Genomic DNA, 17,743 nt, shown 5'->3' with positions numbered 1-17,743 from the left:
TTATTCTATACAAGTTCAAAAGAATTTTTTTTGACTGAGTGGCAAAATGGGGAAATCTCAAGAGTCGGTTCATCTGGCAAAAAATATATTTCATCTAGAGGAGTAGCTACTAACAGCATCTTAAAAATGTAGTAAACACACATGAACCACGCTTTGTAAAAACTACAAACTGCTGGTTTCCTCGCTGACACGAGTGCATTCTTTATGAGAACACTGATAAAAAAAAACAAAATTCAAATTAAACTGACAGGATTTATTGATTTCTCATGAAAAACACCGTCATTCAATCAAACATGCTCCTCCAAACATATATCACAGTTCAGCTATCAGTATGCAGACTTTTTTGTCTCTTCCTTACACAAATTCAACAAGATGAAAGAAGGATTTTGGTTCCAGATATTTGACAAACCGTCCACACAAAGCTGAGAAAGGTTCAGTACCCTGTCTGCAGCAAGGCAGACCCAACTGAAACAAGCCCACTACTGTCGAGGGCAGCAGATAGAGTGACAACTTAGAAAACAGGTCAGACAAAACAGTTTTGTTCTCAAGGCGTACTCTGGTATAGGACTTCGGAGACTTTTGACTGCCAGATTCACGGTTAAGAAAACAAAAAGTTGCTCCTTAGTTCATCCTGGTGAATTAAAATACATCTTTGAAGTAACAGCATGGTAAGGAAAGCCTGTACCAACCTTTTGTTAGACTAGTTGTTTCTTTGCCTTGCTCAATTCTCTCACTTTCCATGCATGCACACACACGTGCGCACACACACTCACACAGTGTGACAAAATAATGGGCACCACGTTGACAATTTTTGGGAAACATTTGCAGAGCATCGATGATTTGATCCCCAATTTATCCCCGTCTTAATGTAAATCTGTATCATGTGTCCCCTTCTTACAGGCTCTGGAACTTGTGATATATTCAGGCTTACAGTGATAATTGAGAAAGTTAGGAAAGGAATAAAATGTTCTGTACAATATGTGGTAAACCCAAATGCCAATTGGAATATTTCAAAATAACAAAGGCCACGGTGCTTTGCTACTTCATTGTGAGTTAATTAATTGCTGCTTGTGTGCCTTTTTGAGTTGTTAACTAAATCACTGTTTCTATATCACATAAAAAACATTAAATAACTATCATATGCAAACATCATTGTAAAACCAAAGCAGTGTGAAATGAACATTTCCACATATTGTTATGGCTAGATTTCACAGGCTTTCCAAGCCTGTCTGTGACATAACATCACAGAGAAGTTGATGGTGTGCTATTGCTGTGACAGCCCTGCACAGTTGGCAACCTTGGATTGCTCACCAGTTTCTCCTCACAGAAGTCAAGGTGCAGTTGGCCTGAGGGCGGAACAGATGAGGGGAGGATGTTCATATGCGGTTTCTTTCTCTCTGTAGCCGGGCGTTGTAGGTACGGGACACTGTGTTCCAAGAATCCATATACCGGTCCATGCACATGGCAATACATTTCTGCAATAACAACAAAAAGAAATATCTGCACAATCCACTTAAGCACATAGCAACTTCTTGAAAAGCAAAGAAATGTATGAAACATGATGTGAAACTAGTCAAGTCATTAGGTTAGGTACGCAGTAGTAAAACTATGGGAGCAAAGACACCTGCATACCTGTTCAGAGTTATCCAACGAGCTTCCCGGTTTGCTTACGCACTTGAAGCACTTGTCTGTCATTCTCTGTAACATGATGGCATGAAGAGGTTAGTCGACTTTCTGGAGGGGGGGCATCTCAAGCGACCAGAACGATACAGTTAAGAACGACACAAGCTTGTGCAAGCATATGAGCCAACGAGACAGCTGGCTTATCAGATATATATCTCTTCAACCAGGTCTCTAGTTTCTTGTAAACCACGACGGATAAACAATAGAAGAAAAGGTTAGCTGTTAACTCGTCATTGTTATCCAGGAAAAAAATTGCCCATTGATTTACCTGCAGGAGCTCCTGCGCGTTAGCCACCGCAATCTGAACCTTTACTTGTTCCATGATCATCCCGGTATCCACCTTGCCACCTGCTCCGCCTGCCGAGAAGTCTGAACCAAAGCCGTCCATTTCTATCTTAAAGTCTTCTAAGTTATCAATCCCCTGTTTCCGCACGTGTTGGAAACCACAGTTACGTTGGCTAACTTTAGGTGCCCTTGAGCCCGCCGGAAGTCTGCATGCGTCACTTCCGTAAGGGCTGTTCGTGCATAGCCATAGGACGTGTAGTTTTAACCGTGTGATTTAGTTTAAAGAGATACTGAGGCGCTACGAAATTAGAAAATGTATTGTATGCATGATATATATGTATCACAATGCGCCCGCATATTTAAATATCTGCGCGTCAAATACAATTTATGAACAGGTACAAACGCGTGGGCGTATGGATGATCCGCTGTTGCGACCCCTAACGGGAGCAGCTGAAATTTGCAGTACACAAACGCGTTGGCGCACCTGGACGCGCATACACTTAGTTACCACGTGGTGGCAGTGTATCCCAATGTACAACTTCCTCAGTGGCATCGATCAGATTAGTTTAAAATCCAATCCAAGTATATAAAAGTAAAGTGCTAGATGCGTAACTGGTTGAATTATGCTATATTTGACTTATATTCCGCAAAGTAGTTCGTCCAGCCACAGGCAAGGTAGGTATTGTGTTTGAGGTATTGTAAATAAGCATGACTTCTCAGCCCACATGCCCTGGTTAATGGGTAATTAATGGCTAAAAAATCAACTACAGAGACAAGGAATTGGACTGCATGCGTAAACAGACATTTGGAACCGTTGCAGTGTTTTGGGGTATAGGCCCAGACATGAGGACAACCCCTCATTGGACCCCTCTCCTTATGTTGCAGACAAGATGACCTCACTTAGCCGACCACCTGCTATGAGTGAATGAATATGCAGTACAGAGCAGTACAGTATACTACAGTACAAGTGACAATGGAGTGACAGTTGGTGTCACCCAAGCTGCCTCCCTCTGAGTGGGTTGTTGCATTGCTGGGAGGACTGAATAATAGTTGTGGGGGGCCTGAGTGGTGGCGTGCCTGCCCAAAAGTAATTAATGATCAGTCGTCCAATATATTCCCACACACACAGACACACAATACATGTTGACAGCACAGATCAGTTTGGCCTCAAGCCATGGGGGTTGGAGAGAGAAAGGGGGAGGGGGGTTAAAGTGCAGCAAAATGAATTAACCCTAGATTACAATCATGAGTTCATTAAACTAATCTTCTTAAATTCTTAATCTCCTTTTGGCACACTTGTGTGTATGAAAACATTTGGGTTGTGAGGTCAATGAGGACTGGCAGTGGTGGTTTTCAGTGTATGTTTGAGTATCAAACTGTGAGATTATGTTTGACCCACAGTGCTCTCTTCATGACACCGGCATATAGGCACTTGAAACATGAGTAGAATGTAAATGTCTAGTTAAGAGGGAAATTATGGAACATAAAATATAGCTGGCCGGTTGAATGTCTATTTCTGTCTTTTTCTAAAGCACACTCACACACAAGCTCCCGTAAATTCAAAATTCGTGCTGCTGAGGAACAGGGAGCAGCTTTTAGTCTTCAAAAGCAGTTGAAGCGGGGGGGGGGGGAGAGCGAGAGAGAGAGAGAGAGAGAGAGAGAGAGAGAGAGAGAGAGAGAGAGAGAGAGAGAGAGAGAGAGAGAGAGAGAGAGAGAGAGAGAGAGAGAGAGAGAGAGAGAGAGAGAGAGAGAGAGAGAGAGAGAGAGAAACCTGAGCAGTGTGGCATCGACTGGGCCAGCTGGTCATGGTGCTTGCGGTGTTGATGGTCATGGTGGTGAACCAAGGCACCACAATGCTTTGAAGATGGGTGGAGTTAGTGGGCTACCAGTCTCTCACACTTACCCAGTTTCTGGATGGCCAGTCGACCCCGCCATGTCCCCAGAATCTCTATTGTTGGTGCAAGTCTAGACCCCATGTATGAAAACACTGGTGATTTAGTCCTCACAGTATTTCAACAGTTTATCTCCATTTTGAAATACTGGTATTTGATGTAACTAAGTAGCCCCCTTCCCCCCTGCCTGTAGCTCTCATACAAAGAAAGGATGGTCTGGTGGGAATTGTGAGACATTTTTGAGGAATTCCTGCAAACCTCATGACTGATCAAATCCTTCATAAAATGCCGGGAATGTGGCTGAATACAGTAAACCCGTGGTCCTCTCATTAAGACCCTAAGCAGGGGAAATGTAGTGCCCGACCCGATGTCAGACAGCATCAGACAAGACAAAATCAGAACAATGTCTCGACAGGCTCGTTCGTTTGAAGCCTGCACAGACAGTGAGATGTGTGTGTGTGTGTGTGTGTGTGTGTGTGTGTGTGTGTGTGTGTGTGTGTGTGTGTGTGTGTGTGTGGTGTTCGGGCATATACACAGAATGGGGAAACTGCGGTGTGTTTCAGCCCATTTCTCCATTGGACAAACGGCGCTGATAGCGGGATGAGGAGGAGGAGGAGCCAGCAGAAACACTATCGGTGCCTTTGCTCTTCTTCAGCGCAAAACCCAGCGGCTGCTCCTTCGCGTGTTTCTGGCCTCACCGAGAGAGACTTGGGAACAAGCAAAAAGAAAACAGGGGGGGGGGAAACAATACGAAAACTTCATTACCATTTTACACGCGGAGTCGAAAACGAAGAAAGCGAGACCGATGGGTCGTCCTCGTTCCGGGTTTTTTAAACATCGCATTGTTTTGAACGGGAATCGGAAAACACGCGGACAAGTCCTTTGAATTCTGCGAGAAACAACCGAAGCAAGTTGCTGCTTTCAGAAAGTCCCCGGATCCGCTCTGTGCTCCGGCGGTTGTTTAAAAGAGGAGGAAGAAGAAGAAAAGTGGAAAACTCGGTAAGCATTGTTGTAGATCTTCGTCGCAATCGATATCCAAGAGATGTGCTTGTGTGACATTTCCGAATTGTGATGACTTTAGTCTTACATACGTGTTGCAACATCCGACCCTTCGATCCCGGAGCTGCAGCCGGCCGTGTGAATGTCTGCAGGCTGCTAACTTCGGAGGAAAGTTGAGAGCAGGCTGAACTGCTGAGCACGCTTTACATTTACTGCACAAAACCAATGGATTTCACGCTGGGTTTGATTTAAATCCCCTCCACTGAAGTCCAGGGTTCCTGTTTCCGTAAAAAGTTGATCTTGATAAAATATAAGCAAAAAGATACTTTGCATTGCTAAAACATCATATATGTATGTGTATGTGTGTGTGTGTGTGTGTGTGTGTGTGTGTGTGTGTGTATATATATATATAATGTTTGCGTGTGTGTGAGAGAGCGAGATAGAGCTATCAAGCTATAGAATGTTATATTGTCTTGGACGTGTTAGACTGTTGCATATGTGCTTAATCCATCACAAGATGATAAAAAAAAGATAGTTTCATCTGTTACACAGTTCTTGCATAATTTTATGCTCAAAGAGCTCTTCTGAGATGTGTTAGATCTTATGTAGGCTTGAAAGCTTTGCCTTTTGCAGCCATCGAGGGAACAGAACAGGCTGGCAGGATTTTATTGGCTTGGAATGTGGTTGGGAGGTGATTCACATGCATGTAATGTTAATAGAGGCAGAGAGAAACGTTCAGAATCAAACCCAGGTGCTCACTTAAGATTAAAAGCCAGAGATACGTAATATTAATTTATTTGTTGCCATTGTTATCAAGAATGGATTAGATCTGGCATATGATTTGATAGTGGTAATGACTCTTATCTCTGTAGAGTCTGGTTTGTTTCCGATTTCATTCATTATACTGATATGAGACTGGTTGATGTATTGTTTCGAGTTGTCTTTTTACCGTTTTCCGGTCTGTGAACTATGAAGGGAGAGTAATGTTTGCTGTTGTACAGATGTGTCCATATCAAAGGGAGTGTGCGTGAAATTTTTTCTTTCTTTTCCTCCAGGGTTGATGGAAAAAGTGATATAGTAGAGCAAGTGTTTCCACTGATAAGTTATTTCCTTCCCCAGGTCCAAGTCACAATGTCTGTCAGCAGCCACGAAAACAGGAAGTCCCGAACCAGTTCCGGCTCCATGAACATCCAGCTGTTCCACAAAACATCACATGCAGACAGCCTGTTGACGCAGCTCAACTTGCTCCGCAAAAGGAGAGTGTTCACAGATGTTGTTTTGAGGGCTGGTAACCGCGCCTTCCAATGCCATCGGGCTGTCCTGGCCTCCTGTAGCCGTTACTTTGAAGCCATGTTTAGTAATGGGCTTCGAGAGACTCGTGATAAGGAGGTCAACTTCAACGAGACTCTCCACCCGGAGGTACTGGAGCTCCTGCTCGACTATGCTTACTCAGCCCGAGTCATCATCAATGAAGAAAATGCTGAGTCACTGCTGGAAGCCGGTGACATGCTCCAGTTTCATGACATCAGGGACGCAGCGGCTGAGTTTCTTGAAAAGAACCTCCACCAGTCCAACTGCCTGGGGATGATGCTCCTGTCAGACGCCCACCAGTGCCAGAGACTCTATGAGCTCTCCTGGAAGATGTGCCTCGCAAATTTTGCTTCCCTCTACAGGACAGAGGACTTCCTCAGCCTGCCCAGAGACAAAGTGCAGGAGCTGATCTTTAGTGAAGAGCTAGAGGTAGAGGATGAGAGCTTGGTGTACGAGGCCGTCATCGACTGGGTCAAGGCTGATATGGAGCAGAGGCTCAGTGAGCTACCAGAGCTTTTACGCTGCGTCCGTCTGGCGTTGCTCCCTGAAACGTACCTGCTGAATAACGTAGCCTCAGAGGAGCTGGTGATGAGCCACAAGGTGGGCCGGGAGATTGTAGAAGATGCCGTGCGCTGTAAGATGAGGATCCTTCAGAATGATGGTATTGTTACTGGGTTTTGTGCCCGTCCCAGAAAGGTAAACCAGGCCCTGCTGCTCCTCGGAGGACAGACTTTCATGTGTGATAAGGTCTACATGATTAACAACAAGACCAAGGAGATCACCCCAAAAACCGACATCCCCAGCCCCAGGAAAGAGTGCAGTGCCTGTGCCATTGGTTGTAAGGTACATATTCAGTGTTCCTATTAACCATCATCTGCTCTTGTTGATTCAGTTTTCAGCAGTGGAGTGTGTCTAAAAAATAGTTATAATCATGTTTCTTATACCGTTTGTTGTTTCAGGTATATGTTACAGGGGGACGTGGGTCAGAGAACGGTGCCTCGAAAGATGTCTGGGTCTATGACACACTGCATGACGAGTGGTCTAAGGCGGCTCCTATGCTGGTCGCCAGATTCGGACATGGTTCGGCAGAGCTCGACCATGTGCTGTACGTTGTGGGAGGGCACACCTCCTTAGCGGGCTCCTTCCCTGCCTCACCGTCTGTGTCGCTCAAACAGGTGGAGCAGTACGACCCTCAGACCAATAAATGGGCCCTAGTGGCTCCTCTCAGAGAAGGGGTCAGCAACGCCGCTGTGGTCGGTGCCAAGAATAAGCTCTTTGTCTTTGGAGGCACAAGCGTCAACAGAGACAAGTTCCCCAAGGTCCAGTGCTTTGACCCATGCCAGAACCGGTGGACGGTGCCAGCCGCCTGTCCACAGCTCTGGCGCTACACGGCGGCAGCGGTTGTCGGCAACCACGTTGTCGTGATCGGCGGCGACACGGAATTCTCAGCCAGCTCTGCATACAGATTCAACAGCGAGACCTTTCAGTGGTCCAAATTTGGCGATGTTACGGCCAAACGGATCAGCTGCCATGCTGTGGCCTCTGGGAACAGACTCTATGTGGTGGGTGGGTACTTCGGGGCACAGAGGTGTAAGACCCTTGACTGTTATGACCCCTCATCTGACTCTTGGGACAGTGTGACCAGTGTACCCTACTCCCTCATCCCCACAGCCTTCGTCAGCACATGGAAGTACCTTCCAGCCTAAGGAGATGTGCTCATGCATTTGAGATACATGGTGAGTAATCCCAGCTCTCCAAAATTGATACAGAAATATCAACGGCATTTGTGATTGATGGCATACTTTTTCAAAAAGGTTCTGTTTTTCAGACAAGAAACTCTTTTCCCATAACTGAAACAGCTGTTTCTCACTGAACTCAGCCCAGGTGAATGTCGGCTAGATCTGGACAAAGCCGGTTTTAAATCCCCCAACTGTTGTCGGGGTTGCTAGTGGTTACAGTTACACATTATCTAACCGTCAGGACGGCTGGGTGTTGGATAAACATGGAGTAGTCTTGGTTTAGAAAGCAGGAGGAATGTCAGGCCGGCCAGTAATTACAGACTGAGAGCTACAACACCCGACCTCTTGTCACTGACAGGAGCAAGAGGCAGAAATTAGGCCTGTGTATATGTAGGGCCTGGCGGGCAAGTGGGCAGGGTGCACCGCAGGGCAGGCCCTGGGTGCTAGTTGAATTTCTGCCATGAGTCAATACTTTCAAACGTGTCCTTCCTTTATTGTAGCGAGTTACCAAAAATGGTGTGACAAATGTTGCTTTACCTAGCTCATTCGGCGGATGCCTTTTATAAATTATCTTTCGGTATAAATGGGGCCTTATCTCAGGAATCAGCAGCCTAAACCTTGGTAGTTTGTAGTGCCGCCCACTATAAACTGAGCCACACAGGACCATAGAAACAGTGAAACAGTATCTCCTATGATAACTGAAGGTAATAAAGTCAGATCAGTAATCAATTCAGAATAGGTTGAGAAGGGAGGAAGTATTTATACTAAGGCTATATGAATGTGATTGACTTGAAGGGTGGTGCAGCATATCTGCGAAAAATCGTTTGCCCTGCGGGAGGCTCTGCCTGAAGAAATGACAGGTGGCTTTTTTAACAGCTTCATGTCCATCATTTTCACAGATACCAGATGATAAATTTTTCTCTAAGGTGGATTAGCTTCCATAGTGTGTTTTTGTGTGTGTGTGTGTGTGTGTGTGTGTGTTTGTGTGTGTGTGTGTGTGTGTGTGTGTGTGTGTGTGTGTGTGTGTGTGTGCGCGTGTGCGCGTGTGCTCGCGCGCGCATGTTCTAGGAAAAGAGAAACCACAGTGATATATTTTCCAAGCTGTTTTGACGTGCGCCTGCAGGTTGTAGAGCTGGTTTTAAGTTTCCTAACTCAAGGCCCGTCTATGGCCCATGTTTTGGTATCGATACAACAGATGCAAAATGGTGCTTTTGCAACACTAGTCAAAGACACTACACTTCTTACAAACCCCAAGCTCTGCTCCATTTTTCAACCCACTTTTAATTTTTCTCTTCAAAAGAATAATGTTTTGAAGTCAAAATGCTGTGCCGTAAGCAAACAAAGAACAGCACTGTCTTTTTTTTCTTCCCCCCCAACCTCTCTGAATAGATTCATTATGCTTTTATCAAGAGCAATTTGTCCTCATAGGGTTTCACTAGTTCAAAGTACATCTCTGTTCCCTGTGCTATAAAGCCGCGGCCATTCAAAGCAAGAAAACAAATACTAATAGTAGAACCGGGCTGGAGCAAAGGGCACCCACTGTTGTTAGCCGGCGTACTTCTCGGCAACGTCAACCCTGCAGCAGCACGTTAAGTACCCAGATGAATGTGAACTCTGCTGCTCAGAATAACTCAGGAATGGAGGTCGTCTGAACTAATGAAGTGTTCAGATAACTAAAATACACTATTTACATGGGCATTTTATTATTAATATAAGAAACTAGTGCTGGGTGATATGGGGGGGGGGTGATGATCATGACAATCACATGGAATGTCATACAGTATTAATACGTATCACAATATCTGCTTACATGTAGAAAAAAATGCCAGCTGAGGTTCATCACATTGAACCATTTTGGCAATGTAAAGGAAAATATCAAACCAAAACTAGTTTTCCAATAATACTCCCTTCAGATATTTCGGACCTCATTTTGTGAGAAATCTTTGGTAACAGATTCTCACTTATCATTAATGTGGATGACAAAATTGTACATCACAATATGACAATATCTGAATTTCAGCCCAATACAGTACCATTGATAAGAAAATAAAAGATATTTAATTATTTCCCAGTCCTGTAAGAAACATCTATGCACAGGTTTTTCTTTTTTCTTTTTTAACACAGTTCCCCTTAAACAACCTTTTACAGCTAAACAGCTTCTTATTTGGACAAAATGAGAAATTCTAACAGTTACACAGGCAGTCTAAGGTGTCACGTGTTTTATTATTTATATCGCTCCACTCGATAGGCATTTAAAGTGATTATATCCTGCAATACTGCACAGAAGCCCTTTATCACCATGATGCCCTGGCCATTAGGTTGCATTATGGTGCACAGCACTTTGGGGGGGGGGGGTGATCATCTGCAGATCATTTATGTTCTTTATTGACCACTATTGAAAAGATGAAAGGAAGTTAAAGCTGTATTACTGGAAAAATATAACCTTAATCAATTTTTACAGTTTACCAAGACAAAGACACTGCTCAGATCACAGATGCTCCATAGGACTGTAATGATCTGTAGTGCGTTTTTCTATTTAAGGATGATGGTAAATTGATCCAAATATGTTTGTTGGTTTGCTAAAAAGCTTGAAAACAACACCTAACAATAGTTTTGTTAATGATTTTTCAGTAGCAGATGCCTGTCTGTTTTTGTGTGCTGAGTAATGTGGCCAGATAAATGAATGAACAGAGGGAAGGGAGCAGCACAAGGCTTATGCTTGACTTATGCCTACAGTAAACAGCTGGATAAGATGAAATTCAGGGATTACTAGCATGGGGCTACCAGTTGGGTCCACTCCAGCCTTCACGCTAGACTACATTTTTGGGCTGGGGCTTCAGTCTGGGATGGAGACAGCCTGGCTGGCTATGAAAGATCAAGGCACCAAATCCTCATGTGTGCTCTGACTTACAGTACCTACCATCCTGCTGCTGACTGTCTTTATGTTTAATTACAGCCGAGATGGAAAAAGCTTGGATTTCCAGAAGCCTCACTTGTTAAGCAGGCATCCTTCACTTCTCCTCTGACGCCACAGCACTCAGATGCTTGTCTCTTTCTCACCCGTGACAAGGGGCTGGAGAGGAGAGGACTGGCATAAGAAAATCAATGCCACCCCACCCCCCACCCCCATCCAAAAAAAAGAAAAAGGATAATAAGGAAATTTAGGGAAAGATCGAGTGAGGCACAAAGCTAGAAACACACACAGATTGAGAAACGGAGATGAGGAGGAGAGTGAGTAAGAGAGGCTGAAGCTAAGCTATATTTTGCGCTGTTTGGCAGCCGCGACTAACTCTTGACTAAAAATACACTTTGCTCCCAAGGCTGTCAACTTTCAACTGGGGTCAGAGAGAGAAATAATTGCGTGTGTGTGTGCCTGCGTGTGCACATGCATGCGCGTGTGCACATGTGTGCACGCTCCATGTTCATGAGGGGCTGAAATCAACTACAGCCAGTGTTGTTGTTGTTGCGGCGACTCTTGTTTTACACTCGTGCTACTTGTGCACACACACGTGCACATACACGCGCATACAAATGGACACAGAGGCGCACATAGGCGTTGCATTGCTTGCATTGCCTGTCCTTTAAAAAGCCAACCATCCTTCTTCTAAATTGGGAGGAATGAAGGTGTGGCCTGGATCCCCATTAGTAATGATTTGTTAATGCCTCCTCGCGGTTGAGGCAATTTGGGTGTCCTGGCAGTTTGGTTTGGCTGCGTGTGATCACCAGCCTCTCTCTAGTCTTTGTGTCACCACCTAGTTCCTAGCTCTCTGCATTCCCCCCAGATGTGACTAACCACAGACTCCAGGGCCAAGCCCAGAACCCACTGTTAGTGGAAAAGTATTTGTAAAAGTGAGATTTATTATGGTTTGTTTTTGCTATGGTGCAGATGGGTGAAAGAAATTACTTTGGAAGAGTCTCGCCTAGACCAAATATGAAACCTCATGAATAATCAATTTGGCTGCTGTACTTCTCCCCCCCCCCCTTTTTTTTTTTTTTTTGAGTGGAGGGGGTGGGTTTCACCCACTTTGGGCGCTGAGGGTTGGTAGCTAACCAGCTCCTTTTTGTGCCTTGGTGGATACGAGATGGCCGGCATACAGGACGTAACTTGAGATCCTTGCACACAAAGTTCAACACGGTCTCCATGATCTCTTGTTAACCGTAGAGGCCATAGAAATTACTGTTAGCCACTACCCCTCTATCCTGTCAGTCATCCACCTCCCTTTTCCTGCCCCCTCCCCCGCCCCCACACACAGACAAAATCACCACATTCTCTTTTTTTAACGGTTTCAACAGGAGCCCTCATGAGGTGCGAACGGCTTTGTGATAGGGTACACCTGGAGAAGTCAAAGGCCATTGGGTGGTGGGGGGGGGGGCTCGGTGGGCTCCCTCCATCCCCAGACAGCTGCTGTAAAAGGGAAAGGTCACAGTGGGATCAGGGAGGAGGAGTGCAGAGGCCCCACACACTCAATACTAATGTTTTATTAATGCCTCGCTGTGAGGGCCACCAGGAACTCCAAGCTGAATGAGCTTTTTATTGTGGCATCTGTGTACAACAACTATCCCCCTTTCCCTCCTATTCCTTCCCCATCCATTTTTACTGCTTACACACACATGCACACAGTGAGCACGTGCACCAACACTCTCTGTCGTCTCTGGTCCCCCTGAGTAATCAATCTGCCATATTACAGCATTCGGCATGGCTGCTTAAATTTGCATAAACCTAATGGAGTTTTTATTGTCCTTTTCTGCACGCTGTGAGTGACAAAGAGGAAAAAGGGGAAAAGGATGCTTAAAATGGCTGAATAATAACCCAGACTAATTTGATTACCTTCTTAAAAAGAGACGAGCTGTCATACAGTAGCTGGGGCCTTTTCAGCAAGCCAGCTGGGTTCTGGATAGGGTATGCCCGCTTGGTAATTAATCTGAATTATGTAATATTTACCTCTCTAAAGTGGCATTGGAGTGGCTTGTATTCAGTCTCAGAGATTGTCTTTGTCCCTCTACAAGTGGTAATCCCGCACCGGAGAATATTTTCGGTAGGATTTCGCAGCCATGGTGAGACATGGCTCATTATATTCTTGGAAGGCATCAAAAACAGTTACAGTAGACCCTAGAACTACAATGGACTGCATAATTGGACTGCATTTCATACAGCGCTTTTTCAGCTGCAACAGCCATTCCAAGGGCTTTACAATTAATTAATGCCTCACATTTACCTGGACACACACACACACACTCATACGCTAATGGCGGTGTCAACCATACAAGGTAACAACCAGCTCATCAGGAGCAGATGGGGGTTAGGTGTCTTGCTCAGGGACACCTCAGCATTTTTGCCAGGCGGAGCCGAGGATCGAACCGGCAACCCTGCAGTTACCAGACGAGCTGCTCTACTTCCTGAGATACTTAACACTCATGGTTGCTGATCAGATCTGTCTGAGGTGTGGTTTTGATTTATATGTTAGTCAATACAGTGTAATTCTAGGTGGTCATTAGTAAACATGACACAGCCCTAGTTGGACACCAGGGACAGATTAAAAGGAATGAGGCTTGGCTTTGGTGCGGTACGTCGTGGGTAATTAGGCTTCTTGTGGATGCCGATGAGCAGATGCAGTCAGAGGTTTGACAAAGCTAAAGGCAAAGCAAATCACTTTGGTGATGCAGGTGTCAGTGATTTGATTTATGTGACCCAGCCCTGAGGTGAGGGTGCACATGCAATTCCTTGCTGGGAGCATTCCCTCCATCATCAACAATTGCCCGAGTATTGGTAATAATTTTCCTGTTTTACAGCATAATTATAGAGCCCAATCTGGCAATGTCCCCATGTGGAGGAGAATGCTAACTGATGGGTGTCGACAGATGTAGTCAAGCTGAACCTTGGTATGCCATTTCCAATTATTTCATATCTGCCTTGCCCAGCTGGTTGGTTGGCTGAGGGACACATTGAAACCCTGCTCCTGTTAAGGCAGTGGTATGTGGTTATTAAAGTACACAAGACTTGCCCATAGATACACACAGGCGGTGTGCAAAGTTCTCGGACAGGTTATAGCCAACATGCAGTTTGCATTTTCCACGCCGTGGACAGTTCAACAATCTATAGGATGGTTCGAATAAAAATTTTTTTAAAAATCGCCCAACAGAATGAGTGCAAACCTCACTAATGTTTGTTCCGGTTTGTCGCATCTGGCTGTCCATTTGCATCTGCGATGCTGTTTGAGACAGGGGTGAGAGGTGAACAGCCTTGCTGACACAACGCAAAATTCTTTTTAACTTGACCTTGACATGACGGGTAATAGCACAGAGACTGTCTGGATCTCATTTCTGGTGACAGCAGGACCCTTATTGTGTAATGGCTGACCGAGACTAGGTTAGATAATGTCAGACGGGAAAGTTGATGTCAGACGGCTGTTCCTAACATTGACTTTATCTGACATGGAAGTCTTTGTGCAAGTTTATTACAACAACAGTGCAACAACACTTTTTCCCCCCTTTAAGCCGGTCAGGCAAGGACAATTCAGTTCTAAACACAAACCAACTGATTAACCATTCTCTGTCTAATTATTGAAAAAGGGAAAGTAAAATGGGGATGAGCATGTTGATCCTCATCCTATGTATGCACTTGTGCGTTCTTCTCGTTGTTGAGATCATGCAGATGGCATCACATGCCTGCATACATGTTTAAAAAAACAAACAAACACAAAAAACACCCCTACTGCAGTGGAGCGATGTACCACTCAATGTAAAGCTGCAGTGCTTGTGCAACAGTGCTATTGTTGCTGCTGCAGCAGAGCAGCATGGGGCAAGTATTTTAGATGGAGGGGTGTGCTCCACATCATCCGCACTTGAAAGATTAAAACAGCCACAGAATTTAAGAGGAGGCAACAACACACACACACACACACACACACACACACACACACACACACACACACACACACACATACACAGAGTAGCAATGGAAACTTCCATCAGGGTTGCTGCTGCGTATGATTTTTTTTTTTTTTTTACAGCTGCGTTACTTGGGCTTGATCAGGAGGAGCCTTTGCAGTAAATGTACTGTATCCTAGGTGATTTTTTTTCTGTCCCGAGGCAACACATCTTCTCGGGAACTAGAGAAAGCTTAACACTTTTTTTCCCCTACCATTTCTGGGGTCCATGAATATCTACTCTTGCATTCTACTGTACTGTAATACATCTTGCATAGACTAGCCCTAATATACCAACATAGCCCTCCTCCATGGAGTTAGCGTACCTGCAGAATGCCCATTTTGTACTGTGTCTTTATAGTCGAGCTTTTATTTATAACCATGTGTTGCCTCGGTAGTGTGAATTGTAGGTGGTGTGAGTAGTACGCGGTGTTAGTCAGGTGGCTGCTATTGTGCTTCGTGCCGCATGTTTGAAGCAGTAGCCGATGCTTATGGGTAAGTAGGGGTTTCTGTAATATCAGCCTGCCTTGGCAGCCATGGTAATGAGAGCTCATTAGGCAAACCAAACAAGCCTCCAGCACAGACTGACTGCAACTGTTGGCTTTCTGTCTGGTTTAGGACAGAGAACACACACACGTCCACACACTCCGCGTCCTTCATTTATCCCGGCAGAATTGAATTATCGGCGAAAGTATGCAAATCAGAGATAAATATCATGTCTCCTCTTCTCTCCTATCCCCCAAAGATCTGTTGGAGCATTCCATCTTAACATCAGCGATGGCAAATTGGATGCTAAAATATCTCACTGTGGCGGCAGACAGATAGAGAGAGATGAGAAGAGATTCCAGCTCTGGAACCCAAAGAATTCACCACAATGTGTGCAATGTGACTGATGCTTAGTACGTGCTGCAGGAACTAGAAATCAGATGAAAAGTGTTGCAAGGATAAAGAAACTAAAATCCCAACACGTATTATTTGGGGTGAAAAAAAATAACGAGGGGATCGTTTTGGAGTATCTGCTTTCCTGTTGCACTCAAAATAGAGGGCGGAGAAGCTTCCCTTTCACAGAGGGGTATTCTCTGCTGCCATCCTCAGATATTAATTTCTCAATGACATAAATGGCTAGCGCTGCCTAATATCTGGCATGCCAGCAGGACTTTGGCTCAATAATACCCTGTCCTACGGCATTATTAACGCTATGTGAATAAGGCTGATAATTTGGCATGGTGATAAGCTGATCCGCAGCCTGATGGAGTGCAGTTTTTTGCATTCCTCCCCTATCCCTGAGAACGTCCAGGCTGCCCCGCTGGTCATGTGGTCAGCCTCCATAGAAATGTTAAGCATTCTCATGGAGCAAGCTTCTCAGAGTTCTTTGGATGCCTAACCATTTATTCTCTCTCTCTTTGTCTCATCCCCCCACCCCACCCCTCTCGCCCTGTCCGTATTCCCTCTTTCCTCTTTCCCCAGATCAGCGATGGTGTCTGGAATGCAGGTGTGTGTCTCCCTTCAATGGCTGTGGAATGTTTCGTGGGCACTTGGAGGAAGAGGAGGAGGAAGGGGGGGGCTTTGTATTCCTGCCGTTCGTCCATCTAGCCTGATTCACGTTTTTTTCTGCAGGGGTAGACCAAAGGCCCGGGGCCCTGGAGACGGCCGAGAAACTAGAGGCCTGCAGTCCACCTGCCTGTGGCGTCTCCCCGCCGGAGTTCCTTGTGTAACTTTCCCATGTAGCGACCACTCTGAGCTGCCCTAGTTGCCATGTGCAATGCACAGTACCGGTTACTTCACCAGTACTGTCTATACAACACACTTGACTACAGCCCAGAGACGGCCAGATAGCTTAGATGTGGGCTCTGAGCATTAGGAATGCCGGTCTGCCAGCTACCCCTCGGACTTAACTCTGCCTCAAAGGGAAATAACTGTCGGCACCCTTTCTGTTTTTGCTCCCTGGGGCTAGTAAGCTGTTGAAAAGCACTGACTGTCATGCCCCAATACTGCTGAACTGACTGACTGTATCACTAACTGTGCATCTGTTTTTGTTTTGTTTTTTAAGTTACCACAGATTTAAAAGGGACTCGTCAACCTCTTTAAGGACTTAATAGTGTCGTCACTGACTGATCAGGTTGGAAAAGTCTAGACCAGCATTTCCTAACCCAGTCCTCAGGGAACCCCTATCCTGCAGATTTTCATTGTAACCCTGCATAGGTAGCCCTGCTTGTACTTACTCAACCAATCATCTCACAGCACTTAATTATGCAAGGTGTGCAACATCTGACATAATTCATTGCTGATTGGTTGAACAACTACAAACAGGTACCTATTCAGGGTTGCAAAGAAAATTGCAGGATAGGGGTTCCTTGAGGACTGGGTTGGGAAACACTGGTCTAGACTATTGGACTGATCAGGACGTTCATTTTGGATTTGTTTTGTATCTGACCAAAAATAGTCTCACTTGTGATACTGTAAATTGTTGTGGTTCACGCTCCTCTCCTCACACTGGGCTTTCTTCCTTTACTCAGGTGTAATTTATTGTGGACTGCTGATAGGCTGAATAAGGCCTTTGCTGTGCTGAGAATAGGAGCAGGAGGGAGGGCATTTTGGACAGTGTATGATTTGCTGCACAGAAGCGATCTTCCTCTGTGTGTATTTTTAGATGTTGGAGTCCAGCTTCCCTTAATTTTGGTCAACTAAATTTGTATCTTCTTCCTAACCTTAAAACATGAGCTCTGCAGAGAGAATGTGACCCAAGATGATGTATTTCTCTTTTAAGACATGATTTCAAATGGTGTTGCAAGTAGTGTTCTTTTTATTTTGTTTTTCTGTTTTTGTCTCAGGGTTATGTATAGTTGTGCTCTGTAAAAATGAACATTGCCTATATTTGTGTAAAATAGCCTAACTTCTGTCTTTTTGT

The 17,743-nt window shown here is 45.0% G+C and overlaps 2 protein-coding genes across 2 annotated transcripts; one reads left to right on the top strand and one right to left on the bottom strand.

The window, feature by feature from the left end:
• Positions 1 to 55: 55 nt before the first annotated feature.
• timm13 (translocase of inner mitochondrial membrane 13 homolog (yeast)) lies at positions 56 to 2,160 on the bottom strand. Its single transcript, XM_056277488.1, has 3 exons — positions 1,952 to 2,160; positions 1,633 to 1,698; positions 56 to 1,475 (listed from the first exon to the last, which is right to left on the bottom strand). Exons 1-3 carry the CDS (start codon positions 2,069 to 2,071, stop codon positions 1,377 to 1,379), a joined length of 285 nt encoding a protein of 94 aa, XP_056133463.1. The 5' UTR covers positions 2,072 to 2,160; the 3' UTR covers positions 56 to 1,376.
• Positions 2,161 to 4,524: 2,364 nt separating this feature from the next.
• enc3 (ectodermal-neural cortex 3) lies at positions 4,525 to 17,051 on the top strand. Its single transcript, XM_056277250.1, has 4 exons — positions 4,525 to 4,859; positions 5,979 to 7,013; positions 7,130 to 7,906; positions 16,303 to 17,051. The coding sequence occupies exons 2-3, from the start codon at positions 5,991 to 5,993 to the stop codon at positions 7,874 to 7,876; spliced, it is 1,770 nt and encodes a 589-aa protein (XP_056133225.1). The 5' UTR covers positions 4,525 to 4,859; positions 5,979 to 5,990; the 3' UTR covers positions 7,877 to 7,906; positions 16,303 to 17,051.
• The last annotated feature ends 692 nt before the right edge of the window (positions 17,052 to 17,743 follow it).

Source organism: Lampris incognitus, chromosome 3 (assembly GCF_029633865.1).
Source record: "Lampris incognitus isolate fLamInc1 chromosome 3, fLamInc1.hap2, whole genome shotgun sequence".
In the NCBI taxonomy this organism is placed as follows: Eukaryota; Metazoa; Chordata; class Actinopteri; order Lampriformes; family Lampridae; genus Lampris; species Lampris incognitus.
This window is presented reverse-complemented; position numbering and strand designations above follow the sequence as displayed.